General features: G+C 44.3%; 1 protein-coding gene across 1 annotated transcript in view; it reads left to right on the forward strand.

Moving 5' to 3' along the window:
* Positions 1-3769: 3769 nt before the first annotated feature.
* Positions 3770-21386, forward strand: part of LOC110533888 (roundabout homolog 1) — a 145780-nt gene continuing 128163 nt past the window's right edge. The window contains exon 1 of the mRNA XM_090186655.1: positions 3770-4908. Within this exon, the coding sequence (XP_090042781.1) occupies positions 4848-4908 (61 nt within the window). The 5' untranslated portion in view covers positions 3770-4847. The remainder of the gene's footprint in view (positions 4909-21386) is intronic.

Genomic DNA, 21386 nt, shown 5'->3' on the forward strand with positions numbered 1-21386 from the left:
CCATGTGTTAAGCCAACAGGCATCGCGATTGAGAGGAGCATCACAGTGGCATTCAGTTTGTCAATTTGCAGAGAAGAGAAAGCCAGAGAGAGGGAAGAAAGAGAAGAGCAGCACGGTTTGTGCATCAGCAGTTCCAGACGTGCTGTAAGATAGAGAATATGAAGGCCCTCTGTCATATTCCACATTCTCATTGTGTGAATGACCCTGAGTGTCTAGAGTGCTGCGCTCTCCGCTGAGTGGGGCTGACGAATGGAGAGAGAGAGAGGCAGAGAGTGGTGGAATATGGGAGAGTTGGTGGATGGGTTGTTACAGATAATGGGGAGAAAGGGAAGACGCGGGAAGAGGGGGAGGTGAAATGGAAAATATTTGAAGATGAGAAATATGAAAGAGAGAAAGGGAAGATAGTGTTAGTGCCAGACACCCAGGAATGGAGTTTAGACAAACTGGAATCTAAATTGACTGGTTAACACCACCAACGTTAACAAAGACCACTTATAACAGCCATCAGTGATTATGCACTCTATGTCCATGAGGAATACCAAATGTAAAATTGTACTGTGTAATACTAAAATATTGTTGTAATGTACACAATACCATCCATCAACCCCACGAAACACACATAATAAAGACATACGCTTATTTGACTCCCAAATGCCCTTAATGTCCTCAGTGATCGAGGAGCTCATTTCTATGGAGTTCTTGTGATTGTGATGAGCTTTTATAGGGAAAGACACTGGATTTTTTGTTGTTGTGCTTCTTATTTACTGAAAGCTGCCTGACAGCAATACATGCCTTGTATAGGGGGGATTCCAGATGTCCTTGTCAGGAACACATAGCTAGTCAGGCATATGTTTAGTAGCATCTGCAGGTGTACTGTATGTTATACTGGTAGCTACACAAAGAACAAGCTGTTGGAAAGATGGAGTGGGATGGACAGAGGCATGGTTCTTCTGTGTGAAAACACAAAGAAATCAGTTCTGTAGAAGCTACTCTTCACGACGAAGGTGACCCCACAGATATTTTCATATAAAAGAGAAACAAAACATCAATCACTTATGACTAATTAATTATACAGAACTAACTATGCCATTATGCAATTATACACTAACCTCAAAGCACTAATTATGCAGTGTTTGTTGCTGTTCGTATCTATGGAGATAGCACTTAATATGATTTATTCCCTTATGAATATCAGTGACTGTTTTAGTTAGTGTTTTGGTTCAGTCTTCTTTGGTCTGGCTCGGAACCAATTTAAAGCCGGAGCTTTGAGTAGCAAAACAATAATTTTCAATATTTGCCATTGTCTGATCCCTCTGGCTTATTTCTCCTTTCTCTATGACAACCAATATAATATTTGTGTTTCTCTTTGTGTCCACTTGTACTATCTGTTGCTGTGGTTACATTAGTGTTGGAGAGGCATTGCGGACCTGTGAAATGTACCGTAGAAATCATAAACTCTGCACTCTGCAATGTGTGCTGCACCTGCTGTTATGTTGGCCACACGCATGTGCGGTCAGCTGTCCTAGTTGACCTCTACTTCATATTTATCACATTAGCCACGCTCTGCAGCTTTTGTTTAGGCAGCTGGCCTGGCACTATAGTCTCTGCTCTCCCTGGGAGAATCTGGGTGTTTGTGTAGGCAACCTTCTGACTCTTCTACACTGTGATGTGGTTGGAGGGAGGCCTCTTCTCCTCTTCTCGACACCACATCCTCTGAGGTTAGTTAGCACATTTTATCCTCTGCTCTGGATGGGGATTTGATGGCAAACTCACAGAATGTCATTGGATGTATTGACATTGATCCTTTCGTGTTTTGAGAGGAGAACAGTTTTCAGCACTATTTGTCTCAGGAGGGGACTGGTTCCACAGGGATAATTCAATGGGAAGTATGTGTCCAGGCTTAAGTGGTTGTTTGTCTTCTTGGACTTCCTCAGCCTTTGACCCTGGAGTTTTTGATTGATTCCCACCCGTCCAAAACTGATCTACACTACCTTACCCCCTTTAAATAATGACCTCATCCTTCCTTTACCCCAGAGAGAGATGGAGGGGTACACAGAGAAGAGTATCCGGAGTGATAGAGGATGGGGGGAATGGGGTAGGTAGAGGGTGGGGTAGTGAAAGTGGAAGGATGGAAGACCGAGAAAGTAGATCACATGTTCTTGTTTTGTCATTCATCTTCTACAGGACCAAGCAGTTGTCACGTTGAGGTTATAGGACAGAAAATAGGGAAGTCTGCATAATGTAGCCTAGTGGTTAGAGTGTTTGACCAGTAACCAAAAGGTTGCTGGATTGAATCCCCGAGCTGACAAGGTAAAAATCTGTCGTTCTGCCCCTGCCACTGTTCCCCTGTAGGCCGTCATTGTAAATAAGAATTTGTTCTTAACTGACTTGCCTGCATGTGTTAATGTGTGTGAAAGGGTGGAAAAACTCAATGTGCTGATGGTTAGCCTGTAAGTACCCATATTTTACTGCTTGTTTACCAGTGGCGCTGGGCTGGGCTGCTATGCTGCTGTGTGCTGTACTGGTTCCAGGACTGCTCTTGTTTCATCTGCAAGCATACAGCTGGGCCGGCAGGGGCACACTCAGAGCAATAAAGAGATTTGAGGCAGGGAAGGAAGGCTTTCTTCCACCGTAGGAGCAATGCTGAGGTTTCTCTATGTGGACACATGGGAGTAAAGAGATGCTTTTTTGACAGAGAGACAGAGTGAGAGAGAGAGAGAGAGAGAGAGAGAGAGAGAGAGAGAGAGAGAGAGAGAGAGAGAGAGAGAGAGAGAGAGAGAGAGAAGTGGTGGAGAGAATAGGAACAGAGAAAGAGTCAGAGAAATTGACACTCTGCAGCTCTGGGTTCATGTGTTAGGGTAATGTGTAACATGTTGCATATTTTAATATTAAGGAATGTCTCACATGTTGCAAGACATGCCAACAGTCGGTCATCAACATCCATTTCCCCTTAGTCAATCGCTTAGTACAAAACCAAAACAGCTTTTATAGTTTTCATCCATTGTAGGCTGGAAATGAAAATAGTCTGGAATTTCCCTCAGCCACGAAAACATGTGATATGAGTTACCATGTTGGAAGACGGATAGAGCATCAAAGCAGGTCAATGCTGTACAATTTTTTTTGTAGAAAGAGCATGAAAGAGAAGAATACCCTCTTGTGAATAATCTCTAACATGATGCAAGTCAGCCAGCAGAGGGTGTGCTTGCTCTCTGGTCAGAAAGCAAGCCAGAGAGCAGGGTAAGGCAGATTCCACTACATTCCTACAATAAACCAATTAAGCCCTCAGGAGAGTTATGTATCTTTGCTGATACTTATTCAATGGTAAAATGTTCTAATTTGGTTGAATTTAAAATAAGTTCTCACTATGCTACATTTTTTTCATATGAAATTCATACGCTTGTATTCATACAAAATCAGATGTTTGTGTATTCTTATATTAAAAAATATATACAAAATAAATGAAGTGTATTCAAATTCATGCACTGGACTTGAAAATGAAATGGTCATTCTGTCTGATGTTGGCATTGCCATTGGAATGAGACTGAGAGGTCCCTGGGGTTGATCTTAATTCATGATTAAGAGAAGTGCAACACTGCTCCTGGGTAATCTCTGCCAAAGTGAATTTTAATTGGCTTATTAAGATAATATCTTGTGCCCAAGTGAGCCATTTGCGGGATTGAAAGGTCACATATAAACACATATGGTGTGAGACCTTGGTTCACACGGTCGCTTTAAACACAGTTATGTCTCCCAGCGGGTGGACGACGTCGTGCCGTCCCTTTGACTTTTCATTGAATAGGATGTAAAGGGAGCACCCTGTCTGTCAAACAATCCCTTTCACTTTATAAACCTCACACAGGGGACACCATTGGCTGTTGTTTAACATTTATTCTGCTGTTGTTTGAGTAGAGAAACATTGCAGAAGAAATCAAAAATGTCCCCATCACTTTTTGTTCTGCAAGTAGACGAATTCGACTGCTCATATAATTTAGTATAATTTTAATCAATTTGGTAAGACACATTAGTTCAAATGAATTCAAAAGACACTTAATTTAAATGGAATTCATTAAATAAGCAAGACGCGAAGTAGTTCTGGCTGACCACAATCATATTAAGTAAAATAATATTGGTTTTAGATTTAGACTAACATTTGCACACTCTAACGTAATAGGTAAATATATTCAATTAAGGTTTCCCGTGTTAAAATAGCCTCTATGAAAACCCCCATTGCGGACTGGGAAGAGTGGCGCACACTATGCAGCACTCACTAAGCGCTGCCCTTTTCAAACGTCCCTTCAGCCCTAAGTGCACGAAGTCGGGTGAGCGCCGGCGGGTTTGAGAAACAGGCAAATCAAATCAGGACTGAAGTTGGACGTTTGGATTTTGGACTCTGCCATATCACTCATGCGAAAGAAAACTATGGAAAAAGTGGAAATAATATTTGATCACAGATGAATTCCGCTAAAACCTCAGAGTTTAGTCTTGGATTTACGAAGCTCACTCGGATTCGAGAAGAAGATCCCAGTTATGTGGACGATCTCGTGGGCAACCTTAATAATGTGACCGGGAGGTTTTGTGTGAGCTATCAGTAAAGTATTATCTTTGTAACAGTGTACAGAAATACCAATCGTCCCGCACTGAGTTATTCGGAGACTTGCTCTCAGCATAGGCTACACAAGCGCAGCGCACAGCCACAGAAAAGAGAGTTGGAGACGGCGTGGTAGGCTATTTTACTCAAGAAGGAAGCAGACCATTTTTTAAAAATAAATATTATTATTTAGATCGAATAGGCCGTATCAAACATTTGTGGATAATACAAATTAGCTTCAGTCCTCTGCTGCTTTGGAATGATGCCTGCGCGTTCAGTGGGAATTTACTTTCTCCTCGGATTTATTCACATTTGTTCAGGTAAAGACTGCACTATTTCACCATATTTGACTTGGGTTTTGACTTTGAATTTGAAAAGTAATATTCCTGTAATAGTCTATTCTCATGTGTGAGCGTTTATGAGCGTGTGCTTGTGTGCGGCAATTAAAGATGGCATGGCATGGGTGGGGTGAGTTGATAAGTATCGACCGATTTAGGCTACACACAACTTTACTATCTGTTTCATCCTTTGACGTTGTGTGCCAAGCCCAGCGGTGTGGCATGAATTGGTCTTTGTCTGAATTATGGTCTGACTGTTGACAGCCAGGATGTGCTCTTATTGCCTTAGTTGTGTCAAATAAAAAGCTCTCATAGTCTCACGTCGGAATGAGAAGTTCATCGATGTTTATCAAAAATCTAATTTCGAAGTGTTTGGTTACATCTCTGTATGTTCCCGGGTGAAGTGTAGGCATTAACTCAGAGTTCTTGAGGTTAGACATTAACTCCGAATGGTAAAGGTTAGGTTTAAAACAAAAATATAAAAATCTACTTTCTATAGCTGGATTTGAACATGCAACCTTTATAACCAGAGGCAGATGCTTACTGTATACCCACCCGGCATCCCTGTCTACTTGTCTAAAGTAACAGCACTCACTCACTGTTGCCCCTTGTGGCTGATTTCCAGTAGGCAGTTCACCTGGGATTACAAGTCAGTATTTGATCACACACACACACACACACACACACACACACACACACACACACACACACACACATCAAATACTGACTTGTAATCCCAGGTGAACTGCCTACTGTAAACATTTGTAATTATGAATCACTGGCAATCACATCAGCAGAGATCCTGAGATAAAGAGTGAGACCATGTCCTCCTTATATTGTTTTAGTGTCCTGACTGTGCCTTCTCCTGGGTAATCACCTGTCAGGGTGCCAGCTTTGCCGCTATCGGTGTTACACTGAGAAAGACTGTGTTGTGTGTGTGTGAGAGAGAGAGAGAAAGACTGTGTTGTGTGTGCGTGTGTGAGAGAGAGAGAGAGAGAGAAAGAGTGTGTTGTGTGTGTGTGAGAGAGAGAAAGACTGTGTTGTGTGTGTGTGTGTGTGAGAGAGAGAGAAAGAGTGTGTTGTGTGTGTGTGAGAGAGAGAGAGAAAGAGTGTGTTGTGTGTGTGTGTGAGAGAGAGAGAGAGAAAGAGTGTGTTGTGTGTGTGTGTGAGAGAGAAAGAGTGTGTTGTGTGTGTGTGTGTGTGTGAGAGAGAGAGAGAGAGAGAGAGCGAGCAAGAGTGACTTGAAATAGTCATTCTTCAGGAGTAAATAAGCAAGAACAGACAAAGGGTTTGTGAACGTGTAACAACCGGTCAACACACACTTTCTGGTCACTGAGATCAGCAGTGGTGCAGGTTATTAACGACTAACAGTAGAAAGAGGTCCAGGTCAGTGGAGAGAGGCCTAATGAAGTCCTATTAACAACACCGCTAGTCTGAACAGGCTTGTGTACATACTGATGGGACTGGCTCGTATTGATAGGACTAACAGTGATATAGAGATTTATAATATACTCTTTAAACAAAACCGTGGCCTTTTCTGTTTGATTGTGGATGAGCAAACTGCTGATGCCAATGGCGATAGCTTATCTTCCTGTTCGACTGATAACAAAAATATATTACAGACAAAAATACTTAACAATTTACAAAAACATTAACATAGACATTACAACTAAGTCAGATAGGGGAGAGGCATTATGTTGTGAAGTGTTGTTTTATTAGTTTATTTAAAGCACCTTTTTCTGTTTGCTTGAGTAATTTGAGATGGAAGGGAGTTCCATGTGATCATGGATCATCTATTCAATACTGTGCGTTGCCTTGAATTCATTCTGGATTTGGGGACTGTGAAGAGACACCTAGTGGCATGGCTGGTGGGGTAAGTATGTCTGTCAAAGCTGTGTGTAAGTTGATTATACAGACAATTTGGACATTTCAACAAAGCAATATATCTCACAAGAACAATAATTGATACTGATTATCTCTCGTAAAACCCTCAACCAGGAAAGACTGGCATGCATGTTGTTGATGTTAGTTCTGTATGTGCAATTAAGGGCAAGGTGTGCTGCTCTGTTTTGAGGCAGCTGCAGCTTTGCTGAGTCTTTCTTTGCTGCACTTGACCATATTACCAGACAGTAATCAAGGTGGGACAAGACCAGAGCCTGAACAACTAGTACGGTTGATTTTTGTGTCAAAAACGCAGAACATATTTTTTTAACAAACATACATGTCTTCACAACAACTTTGTCAATATGACTTGACCATGATAATTGACCATCCAACGTTAAAAAAACAGGAGTTTAGCTTCCTCAGCTCAGTGGTCACACCTTTCACACACAACTCCAGTTGAGGTTTAGGTCTTAGAGAAAGTTTTAAACCAAATACAATTATTTTAGTTGTAGCTGTATTTAAGACCAGTTTATTATTAATCAACAGTTCGGATACTGACTGTAACTCCTTATTTATAATTTCAGTGAACTCACTGGCTTTGGGTACTGACATGTAGTGTGGAATCATCTGCATAAATAGCCATTCTAGCTTTGTGTGAGACCAGTGGCAAATCATTTGTAAAATATATATATATATATATATATAATAATAATATAATAAATAATATATAATAAAACAGAGAGAAAGAGGGCTGTTAGAGCCAGCAAAGGGTGCTTTCCTATTTTTAGGCAGTGGAATTACTTTAGCTTCCTTCCACGCCTGTGGACACACACTCCTTTAGGCTTTGGTTAAAGAGCTAGCAAATAGGGGTGTTAATACAGTCTGCTAGCATTCTCTATAGTTTCCCATCATGGTTGTCAATGCCTGGTGGCTTATTATTGATGGATAACAATAGTTTTTCCACCTCTCTCACGACTTGACCAAATTCATAACAGCAATCCTTCTTTTCATAATTTTATATTTATTTACTGAACAAAAATATAAACACAACATGCAATAATTTCAATGATGTTACTCAGTTACAGTTCATATGAGGAAATCAGCCAATTGAAATTAATTAGGCCCTGATCTATGGATTTCACATGACTAGGCAGGGGCACAGCCATGGGTGGGCCTGGGAGGTCATAGGCCACTTTGGAGCAGGTGAAGAAGCCAGATGTGGAGATCCTGGGCTGGCGTGATCACATGTGGTCTGCGGTTGTGAGGCCGGTTGGACTTACTGCCAAATTCTCTAAAATGATGTTGGAGGCGTTTTATGGTAGAGAAATTAATATTAAATTCTCTGGCAACAACTCTGGTGGACAGTCTTGTAGTCAGGATGCCAATTGCACGCTCCCTCAACTTGAGACATCTGTGGCATTGTGTTGTGTGACATTGTGTTGTGCACATTTTAGAGTGGCCTTTTATTATCTCCAGCACAAGGTGCACCTGTGTATTGATCATGCGGTTTAATCAGCTTCTTGATATGCCACACCTGTCAGGTGGATGGATTATCTTGGCAAAGGAGAACTGCTCACTAACAGGGATGTAAGGAAATGTGTGCACAACAGTTGAGAGAAAATAAGCTTTTTGTGCGTTTTGAAAATGTATGGAATGTTTTATTTCAGCTCATGAGACATGGGAACAGCACTTTACATGTTGCATTTATATTATTGTTCACTTTTCAATGTTGTCATTTCACTTCTGAGTTTTCCCATCTTACTTCACTTATAATTCACTGTATCACAATTCCAGTGGGTCAGAGGTGTATATATACACTAAGTTGATTGTGCCTTTAAACAGCTTGGAAAATTCCAGAAAATGATGTCATGGCTTCAGAAGCTTCTGATAGGCTAATTGACATAATTTGAGTCAATTGAAGGCCTACCTTAAAGCTCAGTGTCTCTTTGCTTGACATCATGGGAAAAAATGCAAATCAATCCCAGAACAACAGCAAAGGACCTTGTGAAGATGCTGGAGGAAACAGGTACAAAAGTATCTATATCCACAGTAAAACGAGTCCTATATCGACATAACCTGAAAGGCCGCTCAGCAAGGAAGAAGCCACTGCTCCAAAACCGCCATAAAAAAGCCAGACTATGGTTTGCAACTGCACATGGGGACAAAGATCGTACATTTTGGAGAAATGTCCTCTGGTCTGATGAAACAAAAATAGAACTGTTTGGCCATAATGACCATCGTTATGTTTGGAGGAAAAAGGGGCAGGCTTGCCAGCTGAAGAACACCATCCCAACCATGATGCACGGGGGTGGCAGCATCATGTTGTGGGTCTGCTTTGTTGCAGGAGGGACTGGTGCATTTCACAAAATAGATGGCATATTGAAGAAACATCTCAAGACATTAGTCAGGAAGTTAAATATTGGTCGCAAATGGGTCTTCCAAATGGACAATGACCCCAAGCATGCTTCCAAAGTTGTGGCAAAATGGCTTAAGGACAAAAAAGTCAAGGTATTGGAGTGTCCATCACAAAGCCATGACCTCAATTCAATAGAAAATTTGTGGGCAGAACTGAAAAGGCGTGTGCGAGTAAGGGGGCCTACAAACCTGACTCAGTTACACCAGCTCTGTCAGGAGGAATGGGCCAAAATTCACCCAACTTATTGTGGAAAGCTTGTGGAAGGCTGCCTGAAACATTTGACCCAAGTTAAACAATTTAAAAGGCAATGCTACCAAATACTAATTGAGTGTATGGAAACTTCTGACCCACTGAGAATGTGATGAAAGAAATAAAAGCTGAAATAAATCATTCTCTCTACAATTATTCTGACATTTCACATTCTTAAAATAAAGTGGTGATCTTAACTGACCTAAGGCAGGGAATTTCTACTAGGATTAAATGTCAGGAATTGTGAAAAACTGAGTTTAAATGTATTTGGCCAAGGTGCATGTAAACTTCAGGCTTCAACTGAATATATCATGGAGTTATGAAGACATATGGTGTTTGGGAAACACTGTTATGAGTAAGTTAGATTGCGGCCCCATTACCGGCTTTATGTGTCACAGCAGTAATGTGTTGAGGAAGTGCTAATGGTATGGTGCAGCACAGCGTCCAGAAAAACAGTCGCTTTCAAACGAGGGTTTTCGTGGCTAATTGAGGTAAAACAGGAATTCTACTCATAGATTATGCATGTATGAACTACACATTGACACGTCCAGCCCAAAGCAGAAGGTTTAAAAAGTACTTAGTAGTCGCCAGAGTTCTGGAGCATGTCTTTATTGCCCTTTTTCAAGCCGGGCTGGTGTGTGTGTGTGCAGGCCTCCTTCTTACCCCAGAGTAAAGGGACAGTAGAGGTAGCAGGTCCATGATAGCCCAGTGGCCTGCTGTGCTGCACAACATCCGTTAAAAGTGGCCCCTGTTTACTAAACAGATAGTTCTCAGGTGTTTCGCTCCATAGCTTAGCTTTGCCCATCCTACCCGGACGAGTATTTTAAGTGTGCCACCTTGTCTTGTCTCTCCGTCTCCACGGCACAACAACAGATGAGAGAACAGAGGACCATTAAGTACAAGACCATTCTAGACCTGTACAGGTGTTGTGCTCAGGGTGCTTCTCAGACAGAATAGTGCAGCTTTGTGTAGCTGCCTCGCCTCTAACATCCCTGCTATGACACTCTCATTCCTCTTCTCAATGCTACATTTGGCATTGTAATTGAACAATCCGTACACTTTAAATGATGCCCATTAAAAGCAATCGGAAATAATTTGCTCCCCCTGCAAATCCGAATGATGCATCCCTGGAGTGGCGACATGATGCTAAGCAGCCTTACCCATCGGTCCCACCGCTCCCTCCTCCCCGTGCCTCCATGTTTTTAACAGCCAACGTTCTCCTTAATGAATGCTCTGTAAACTCTCAGCCTCAAACGGGAATCTCTCCCAAGAGAAACACATCTATGTTTTTCCTCTTTTGAATTGTGTTTTCCTGGACTGTTGTTTCCAACACTGCTCGTATAAGGGGCTTGTGAATGACGAACATTGGCCTGAGATAATCGCCTCCTTCCTGTCCAAACCTTGTTAGGCCTTGAGACTCTCTCAGCCATGGCTGGGCCAGATATCTCATTCTGAAGGAGGTCAGGAAGGAGTGTGAGAGGAGGAGGGAACAGAAAATAAATGGGTCAGAATATGCTCTGTCATTTGCGTTTCCACTTTGAACCTGGAGACACCTGGCCTGCCACTGCCTTTATAGCTGAGCACAGGTCAGAGTTCACATGTACCTGGACACACTGGCTTGTTGACAGTGACACAGTGACACAGTGAGCACCCATGCTCCTGACAGAGGGACAGCCCACAGTCCTGTGTTGTGACACCGTCAGTAATAACACAGCGTGGAGTATTATGGACTAATGCAGCTTGATGAGGAGGCTGACCTGCTACGTCATCCCGTATGCTAATGAGTCTCCCTCCAGTCTATTTGATCCTGACTGTGATTCGCTGTGTTCCTTCACTAATGAGACTCCTCCCGCTACGGATGATGAGGCTGATGTCCCTGTTCTTGACGGACTTGTCAGTTTCCTCCTGTTCTTCCTCTGGAATAATGAACTAATGAGGGAGAAGCAGCACCGTTTGAATGGAATGTGTCTCCCAGCATGTCCACCATAAGATGTGAATGACTGAGTCAGGAAGAGGGAATAAGGGAGGAAGGGAGAGAGAGGGGGTGGAGGAGTGAACCGTGTGTGTAATCTCCCCATTGAGTATGTTTTAGGAGCATTCGTATCCTCACATCAGGGCCGGAGCTGGTTCATTCTAGCTGGCTGAAGTCTGCTCAAATGGTTGTGTTTGTTTAAAAGGAAACACACACTCACAGCTCAAGCTAAACGTGGCATTCAGTCATTCCTATGTTTTCTTTCTCTCTCTCCTGCCGGCAGCAATCTTGGCACGGCTTCCGTTCTTAACCACATCATAATGGTTTTTAAAGCAATTTGTTTCTTTGTCGTTTTGGGGTGGATATTTTAAACCTGGTTTGTGATTTATCATTGAATTGAGTTGGCAGTGTATTTGTTGAGAGTTGAGCTGGAGGTGACAGTATGGCAAGATTACGTTGTTACCTTTTTTCTTACATCGCGTTCCCTTGTCCTAACACACACACACTCCCACACACAACCCAGTGATCTACAGTTAACCATTATGGAAACAAAGCTGTGACAAATGGACCCTGTAAGCCAGGTGTGTTGCCAAGCCGCTAGAAAGAAGAGCACTACACTGACACAACAAGAATACTGCTCACTAGGAACACTTGAATACTTGACAAAGGGATTTTATCACTCTACCAGAGTAAAACTAAGACCTGCAATAAACCACAATAAAACCACACCGCTATGCAGCTGTAACCATCCCATTTGTTTTCACTGCTTGGTCAGTCTTGGTCATAGTGTATTGGTTTGCAGCTCAACAAAGCACAGTGCAGTTATATAAAGTGCATTTAGAGTGAATTTTGCATTGGTATATCTTGTTTTTATTTCCCGTACTAACAAATGGATCCTCTTTCCTTTATCGACAAGTTGTTTGAAAGATCCTTTGTGTGTTTGGATGTAGGGGTGTGTGTGTGTGTGTGTGTGCGTAATGGTATTTGTGTGTGTGTGTGTGTTTGTGTGTTGTAAGAGCTGTGCTGAAAGCAGTGTTTCCTGATTGCTTTCCTTGTTTACGTGCTGGTTTCCTGGGGTGCTCAGTGAGCTGAGAAAGACATGGAGGGCTTTAACAAGTGCCTGTGGGGCTACAGGTCAGAGGTCATCACACCTCCACACACACACACACACACACACACACACACACACACACACATTGCCCCTGAAGAGAGCCTGGAATGTGTCTCTGAATGATTGTTTCTGGCCTGGGGCATGGAGCTTCCCATCTCTGAATGATTGTTCCTGGCCTGGGGCATGGAGCTCCCCATCTCTGAATGATTGTTCCTGGCCTGGGGCATGGAGCTCCCCATCTCTGAATGATTGTTCCTGGCCTGGGGCATGGAGCTTCCCATCTCTGAATGATTGTTCCTGGCCTGAGGCATGGAGCTTCCCATCTCTGAATGATTGTTCCTGGCCTGGGGCATGGAGCTCCCCATCTCTGAATGATTGTTCCTGGCCTGGGGCATGGAGCTTCCCATCTCCCACTCAGCTTCCCCCTCCTCCCCCTCAGCCCACTGTACTATGAGGCCTTCAGACTGTTGCATCCTGGGACCTGAGGTGAACCTGAAAGGACCCCCCCTAGACAACCCTGTCAACTGACCCCAAACCAAACCTGCAATCGTCCCTCTGCATACCAACCAACCTGGTCCATGTTGGTCTGTTGACCTGGATAGACCATGGGTCCCAAAGCTAAAGAATGCAAAGAGTATTGTGGTTTACTGTAGGCTATTTGGTCTATCTCTACCAAAGCTTCCTGTCCTTCTAAGGTGTCCGGCATCTGCTGTGTGCTCAGTGCTCAGGGTGAGCGAGGGCAGTTTTGGATAATTTGTTCTGTAAATAAACGCTGCTTAGTTTTCTCTCCAGCCCATAAGGTTGTCTGTGGTTGGTTGAGATCAGGAGGGATCCCACGCGTCCGGCTCTGGAGGGTCTGTTTACTCTGGCTTTCCAGCCAGTGTCCTCCTCCTCCTCCCGCAGTAAAGCTATATGGAGACAGGGAGTGTGTTCGTGTTTGTGTGTGTGTGTGTGTGTGTGTGTGTGTGTGTGTGTGTGTGTGTGTGGAGAGGGTCAGCCAGCTGGTTTCACTCTCAGATGGCTTTCAAAAGAGTCTTTGTGAAAAACACATTTGGAGTGGATATTATGCTGTTATGACAAGGCCTCATGGGTTGCCAATACCCCAGTGAGGTTCTAAGCTATAAACAAGGACCTAATAGTGACCTACGTTATGCTGTGTTTGTTTTTGGAGCGTCAATATCAGCTTTTCCCCTAAATAAACTGTGGCTGAATACAGAGTGGAACCCATTGAGCAGTGCCGACCCAGGTGGAAATGTTTCATCAAATAAAAGGCTGTTCCCCTCACCCATTGCCCCTAGCCGGTTTCCTACAGGGAGCCTCCTGTGGTCAGAGGGAGAGGGTCTGACTAACCACTCTCCCATCCCCACCTCCCCCCATCATGTCCCCCTCGCCTTTTCTATGTGGGAGTCTAAACCAAGCCCTCAGGACTCCCCGACGCATCTACATTCTCTTAAATCCCCTGGAATTCATTATAGTGTTCTTGACATCAGCTGAACGTTTACTAAAACACAACTATTAGGCAGCTTCACACCCTGGATGGGAGGGTTTACACATAACCTTGTATGTTTACAGAATAAATCTAATATAATGCGATAGGGTTGCAACCCACACACTCAGGGCACCTAGAGACAAGTACCCCTCATCTCATCCTACAAGATTGTTTATTTAACCCAGACAGAACCCACCTTGACAGATTGATTCATAACTAGCTTCATACTTGACCCTCTTCTTGTCCTCCCTCTCCACCTCCTCCCATACCCTTCCTGACAGTACAGTGACAGAACTCAGACAACATGCCCCCCTCTCTAGGTTCAATTAGCACCCACTGTTCTAGGGCTAACCTCATCATTAAGAGTTCCCCCCCAACATTTCACAAACCACCCACCTGCCCCAATTGGATTTCAATGGGAAATTAGCTGTATTAGTCTATGGTTAATGGAGGATTACGTGTGTGTGGGAGGAATGATGTTTTCAAATGTCAGCTGTAAAATGCCATGGTGATAGCAGGTCAATAGCAGTTGCTGATATTCATTTGGTTCTGTGTAAACTCTTTCAGTTCTATAAAGGTGCCTATCGATTAATGGACTAAATATGAGATCAGTACTCTTCTCACACACACACACACACACACACACACACACACACACACACACACACACACACACACACACACACACACACACACACACACACACACACACACACACACACACACACACACACACACACACACACACACGTGATTAGCTTGGCTCTTTGACTAATTAAACCCAGGATTAGAGCTAATCAGGATGTGTGAAACAGCTCAGTCTCGTTAGGGATGATAGGCGAGGAATGCACATTATCCCTGTACCACACACTCAATCCTGCACTCTCCCCCTTGCTTAGCCAGTCATTGGTGACACACCAGATACACAGTTCAAAGCTTTCAAGGGAAGACTGAATCCTAATGAATAGCTTTCCCATTTGTGCCATTCTCTTTTATTAAAGAGACCAAAACACACTTAATTTGCAGATCTATGATGAGCCAGTAGCTGTAATGCTGGGGCCTGGGATCCATTGATAAGCATGTGTAATGAGTCAAGCTGAAGGCTCCAATAGTTCCCATAATTATTTGTGATTGAATACACCCCTGCTGCATTATACCTGCCCTCATCTCACCCCACTATTCTTACCCTAAACCCCAGCAGCTTTGTGATCATGCCCCTCTCATCTGAATGAGGAAGAGAAAGCGAGGGGGGTCCGGACTGGAAGTCAATGCGGTGGTGTAACGATAAGCTGAGATCAGCCTGTCGATATGCATCCGGGACACTTTCTATTAGATTTCGACAGAATTCTGCTGGATTTGTGTTGATTGTCCACTTTAAAACCCATGCATTACCATTTTAATGAGTCAGTCTCTGTCATAATGTCGTTCCCATGGAATAAATTAATTTGAAACACTGTGGAGAAAATAGCTTGGTTCACTGTCTTGGTATACTGTAATTGTGAACATTCTTCTGTTGTGTTTGGAGCTCTTGGCTCCTCCATTGTGGCGGTGGTTCAACCAGATGGATGGATAAACCATCCCAATCATAGCTCCAGTCCCGAGAGGCTGGCATCATTCCTGGTCTGGTCTGGCCTGGGCCCAGCATGGTGTGGTCGGTATGCTCTACCACGGCCTCTCTCCATCACATCAAATCAAGTCCCATCCTACCAGCTCCTGTCCTCCAGCCACTCGTCACCTAACATGGCTGATTTGAGTTACCCTGCAGTCTTAGAGGGAGTGAGTGAGTGTCTCATCAGCAGCAGCAGTATAGTATTGTGCCCTGAGGGCTAACCTTGTTATCACACAGAGTGGACATGCCTATCTTCAGCTTAATTAACCAGAGGTTGACCTTGTAATGGAGCCTCAGCCTGCCTGACCTATCTGGAGCCAGTCTCCTCTCCTAGCAGAGCAGCACTCAGTAAGGACGGATGGACGGACACTGTGTCTGGAGGCTTCTAATTAAGAGCTGGAATGAAGGGGGATTTCATTAGTGAGGGAAGGAGATAGTTGCTGTACGACGTGGGAGTGATTGAGTCAGTATGTGTGTTTGTGTATAGAGTTTGTATGTGTACTGTGTGTGTGTGTGGGCGTGTGTGGGCTTATACGGTTTCTGTGTACAGTGTTTGTTATAGTGTGTGTGTGTGTCCATGTGCGTACGCGTGTGTGTTATAAAGCGTGGGTGTGCGCAGCATTTCAGGTGGAGCCCGAGATAGGGGCCAGGAACGGGCTTGTCTGTTTGGCTTGTTCAGCCATACACACTTGAATGCAGCAGATAGAAAAGACATGAATACGTATCTCTCATCTATTCAGTCTAATGCACACATCACAAATACTTCATCGCTGAGTGATCATAACAATATCCTCCTGTTCCTGTATGGTCTGCAGTAAGCTGATGATGATGGCTATTGTTCCTCCTCTGCAGTAGAAGTAGCAGTGTACTCAGTCCGTCTCTCTCAGGCTGGGTTACAGTACATCCAGAGCCCTTCTCGTCTCTCTCCCCGAATATAAAAGTCCAGAGTTGAGTAACGACCACAGTGTGTGGCGATCCGCCAGCCCCTCCATTGCAGAGGCGCTCAAACTGCTACTTCAAGCTAAATTTGATGCCTTTGTGACTATCTGAAATTGAAACCTTACCTCATCGGAAGAAATTGCTCCAGGGTGATGGGGGTGGTGGGATTGGGGGGGTGGAGGGAGTGACGGGGGTGAAGGGGGTGGGGATCAGAGCTGTTGAGTGGTGCTGTCTCTGACATTCGTGGTCTCTGGTGGTTGTGTGTGGAAATAATGAACTCATGAGAGATCCAGGCCGAGGATCAGTGGCTATGTGGATGAGCTCCTTGATAAAAGGGAACTTCAGATAGTCATTAATCTCACTGACATTTGCTCCCATAGAACACCGCTCCGCACCGGGCTCAGCTCAGCAGCAACACACCTTGGTTTCACCTCGAAACGTTCAAACCCGCAGTGTCTCTGACACACACATGCACAATAGTGTACCGCTGCTTCTGACAACATGATGTCTTGTACGATTGATAATAACGCATGGTTGATATTTTTTGATTCAAGGCCCCGACATAATAGTCGATTTGATGGGAGGTTATGCAGGGTTGCGTGGCTGCTGTATAATGAGTGTCCTGCAGTGCAAATGTCATAAGCCCTTAATCCTACCCCCTCTAGCCACATGGAGTCCACTCCATCCACACGGCCTCATCTTTCAATGAACCCACCCACTGCTGTTAGAGCATAGATTGCTGTCTCTCAGTTTCTCTGTCTCTCTACACTCACACATACATCACGCAAAGTGCCTATAGGAATCCCTTAATACCAGCATGCAGTGTGCGAGGGGAGAGAGAAAGGGAGATGCGATACAATAGGAAATGTCATCTAGTCGAGGGGGAAGAGATGTCCTGGGGGGGTGATTGACATTAGCAGAATTCCTGTGGATTCAGGTTGGGTAATTATAGAGCTCTAGGAAGGACTATTCTTCACCATAATGAACTGACTTCTCCATGGCAGGGCACTGCATCGCTGGACTGTGTGTTTTATTGCCACTCTTCCCTCTGTAATTCTTTTTTATTGACAGTCTCAAAGGTCAAATTGTTTTGCAGGTGTGTTGTGTTTGAGGGATGGTTCCATAGCATATACCACAGTAGGAGAAGACTGGATAAGAGGGATGAGGGCCTCTCTAATGTGGACTGGGTCAGAGTGGGGATGAAGGCTCAGTTGTTTCCAGCCTAATCACTCATAAAGACTGGTGTGGGTCCTGGGAGTGAGATGGGAGTTATAATGTGTGGTTCATAAGCTCACAACCTTAGCCCCCAGGGTAGATTTGTCTCAGCTCCCAGTCCCAGTGTGAATCTCCCAGTTTCCAGTCCATCTAATGACTAACTGTGGCCTTGGCCAGGCTAGGGGAACACTTATCTGTCCCCTAGCCCCCTCCCCCCTCCAACAGAAGTGAATGTCTTTTTAACGATGTCCCAGCCATGCACTTTACTGTGGCTGTATTGATAGAAAAGGCCTCCTCCAGCTGAATTTGCCCCTCATTAATTTCCCATCCTAATATTTATGTTGCCTTGTTAAGCACGCGTTAAATCCCAATGCCATTTTCCCAAAGATCCCTTCATTCCGCCAGGCTGCTCCCAGGATTGTTTTCCCCTCCCTCCCTCCCTCCCTCCCTCCCTCCCTCCCTCCCTCCCTCCCTCCCTCCCTCCCTCCCTCTGTGCCCCTCGTCTGGGCTCAGCCTCCTCTGGAAACAGCAGCCTTCTCGGAATCTCAATCCTGCCTTGGATTTATGATGCCATTTAATTCCCATTCAGGCCAATAACATCAAGGGCTCCGACCATTCATTCTGCTGTTCCACAGGACCTTGGAAATAGCTTCCGTAGACCGGCCACGGTGAGAGAGTTGTTTCAAGTTGTAAAAGGGTGTTTGTGTGGTTGTGTGTGTTTGTGATGGGGATTATAGAAGTGGGGATATGCCATCCTGAGTGGGCTATGGTTCTATGCTGCTGTGTAAATGACTTGGTGCACATTGCTGCTCAGGCTGTCTCCTCACAGTGTGACAGAGAGTTGACATCTGGCTGCCGCTGCCAAGGGCGTCATTAAGATCTAAAATACATGCTGTTCATGCTGACACACACACCAGTGGCGGTCGGTGCTGTTTCAGATGAGGGAGGAGGATATTATTTTTCATAAGCCTGGCCTTATTTCTATTACACCATATTGGATGACTGTCATTCATATTCCATTCACCCAGCTCAATGTAACAGCAATAAGTTTACATGATACTCTAATTTCCCCTATACCCATCATGAGGTTGCTACAACCTAGCCTATTAATAAATGTAGGTGCACATAGGTTGAGAGAAGAGTTTGCGGTGGGAGACAGTGACACGTTCAATACCTTCTTGCACATTCTTGCCTGCATCTAGCTGATCATAGGGTGTAATCATTAATCCAAATTCAGACAAATTCAGGTACGTTTATCCCCGTTTTGTTTGATTCCGTCTAGGAAACGTTTTTTCAACAGAATCGGCAGAATGAATACACCCCTGATCACAGTTCACTTTTATAGCAGCCACATTGTATTTCTTCTCGCATCTATGCGCTCGCCTCCTCTCACCTTTTCCCTTTGTCGCTTGTGGACTGCTGTATGTGATGTTTCAAAGCCAAACCATATCATAACTGCTACACACAGCCTACATCGTTGTCCCTATTATTAGCTAAAGTAATGTCATAATCAACATAGCTAATAGAACTAACGAGTTAGTAAATCCGCTGCAATCGTGCAGTAAGACTGTTAAGATGGCCCCGAAGAGGATGGCTGATATTATACATGCTCCTAACCAACTGTGCTATTTTGTTAGTTTTTTGTGTTGTTATTTTGTGGTGTTAGATTTGTACTTATTTTGTACGTAATGTTGCTACTACAATCTCTTATGACCGAAAATAACTTCTGGACATCGGAACAGTGATTACTCACCTCGAACTGGAAGAAGCTTTTTCTTTTAACGAGATCGAAGAGAAGGATATACTGCTTTTCTGGGAACAGGCCCAAATCCCCGTCATTTGCGTGAAAAAGGACGGAGAAAAAGGGGGCGGAGGTTGGGCTGCCTTCTGAGAATTCGTAGGCGAGCGAATTGCCATCTGTTTTTATTGGCTAACGTGCAATCATTGGGAAAAAAATGATGACGATTAAGATTATCCTACGATTAAGATTATCCTATCAACGGGACATTAAAAACTGTAATTTCTTATGTTTAACCGAGTCGTGGCTGAACGACGACACAAATAATATAGAGCTTGCGGGTTTTTCAATGCACCGGCAGAACAGAGAAGCTATGTCTAGTAAGACGAGGGGTGGGGATGTGTGTCTATTTTTCAATAACAGCTGGTGCAAGATGTCTAATGTTAAAGAAGTCTCGAGGTATTGCTCACCTGAGGTAGAGTACCTTATGATAAGCAGTAGACCCCACTATCTACCAAGAGAGTTCTCTTTTATATTATTCGTAGCTGTCTATTTACCACCACAGACCAATGCTGGCACTAAAACTGCACTCAACTAACTCTATAAGGCCATTAGCAAACAAGAAAATGCTCATCCAGAAGTGGCGCTCCTAGTGGCCGTGGACTTTAATGCAGGCAAACTTAAATCAGTTTTACCAAATTTTTATCAAACAAGCAAAGCGTCAATACAGGATTAAGATTGAATCCAATTTAATCCAAGGATTAAGATTGAATCCAATCCACTGCGCTACCCGGGCCTCCTATCCTTGTCTCATCGCGCACTAGCGACTCCTATGGTGGGCCGGGCGCAGTGTATGCTGACCAGGTCGCCAGGTGTATGGTGTTTCCCCTGACACATTGGTGCGGCTGGCTTCTGGTGTGGATGGGCATTGTGTCAAGAAGCAGTGCGGCTTGGTTTGGTTGCATTTCAGAGACCTTTGCCTCTCCCGAGTCCGTACGGGAGTTACAGCGATGAGACAAGACTGTAACTACTACCAATTGGATACCACAAAATTGGGGAGAAAAAAGGGGTAAAAAAAACTACACCAGCTCTGATGCTGGTCGGATGTGGCAAGGCTTGAAAACTATGACGGACTACAAAGGGAAAACCAGACGTGAGCTGCCCAGTGACATGAGCTAAATGACTTTTATGCTTGCTTCAAGGCAAGCACACATGCACAAGAGCACCAGTGTTCTGGATGACTGTGTGATAACACTCTCGGTAGCCGATGTGAGCAAGACCTTTAAACAGGTCATCATTCACAAAGCCGAGGGGCCAGACAGATTACCAGGGCGTGTACTTAAAGCATGCGCGGACCAACTGGGAAGTGTCTTCACTGACATTTTCAACCTCTCCCTGACCAAGTCTGTAATACCTACATGTTTCAAGCCGGCCACCATAGACCCTGTGCCCAAGGAAGCGAAGGTAACCTGCCTAAATGATTACCGCTCCGTAGCACTCACGTCGGTAGCCATGAAGTGCTTTGAAAGGCTGGTTATGGCTCACATCAATAGCATCCTCCCAGATACCCTAGACCGACTCCAATTCGCAGACCGCCCCAACAGATCCACAGATGACGCAATTTCAATCTCACTTCACACTGCCCTTTCCCACCTGGACAAAAGGAACACCTATGTGACAATGCTGTTCATTGGCTACAGCTCAGCATTCAACACCATATTGCCCACGAAGCTAAGGACCTTGGGACTAAACACCTCCCTCTGCAACTGGATCCTGGACTTTCTGATGGGCCGCCCCCCAGGTGGTAAGGGTAGGCAACAAACACGTCTGCCAAGATG

The sequence above is a fragment of the Oncorhynchus mykiss genome, chromosome 10 (genome assembly GCF_057628025.1).
Source record: "Oncorhynchus mykiss isolate SJ-2025 chromosome 10, ASM5762802v1, whole genome shotgun sequence".
In the NCBI taxonomy this organism is placed as follows: domain Eukaryota; kingdom Metazoa; phylum Chordata; class Actinopteri; order Salmoniformes; family Salmonidae; genus Oncorhynchus; species Oncorhynchus mykiss.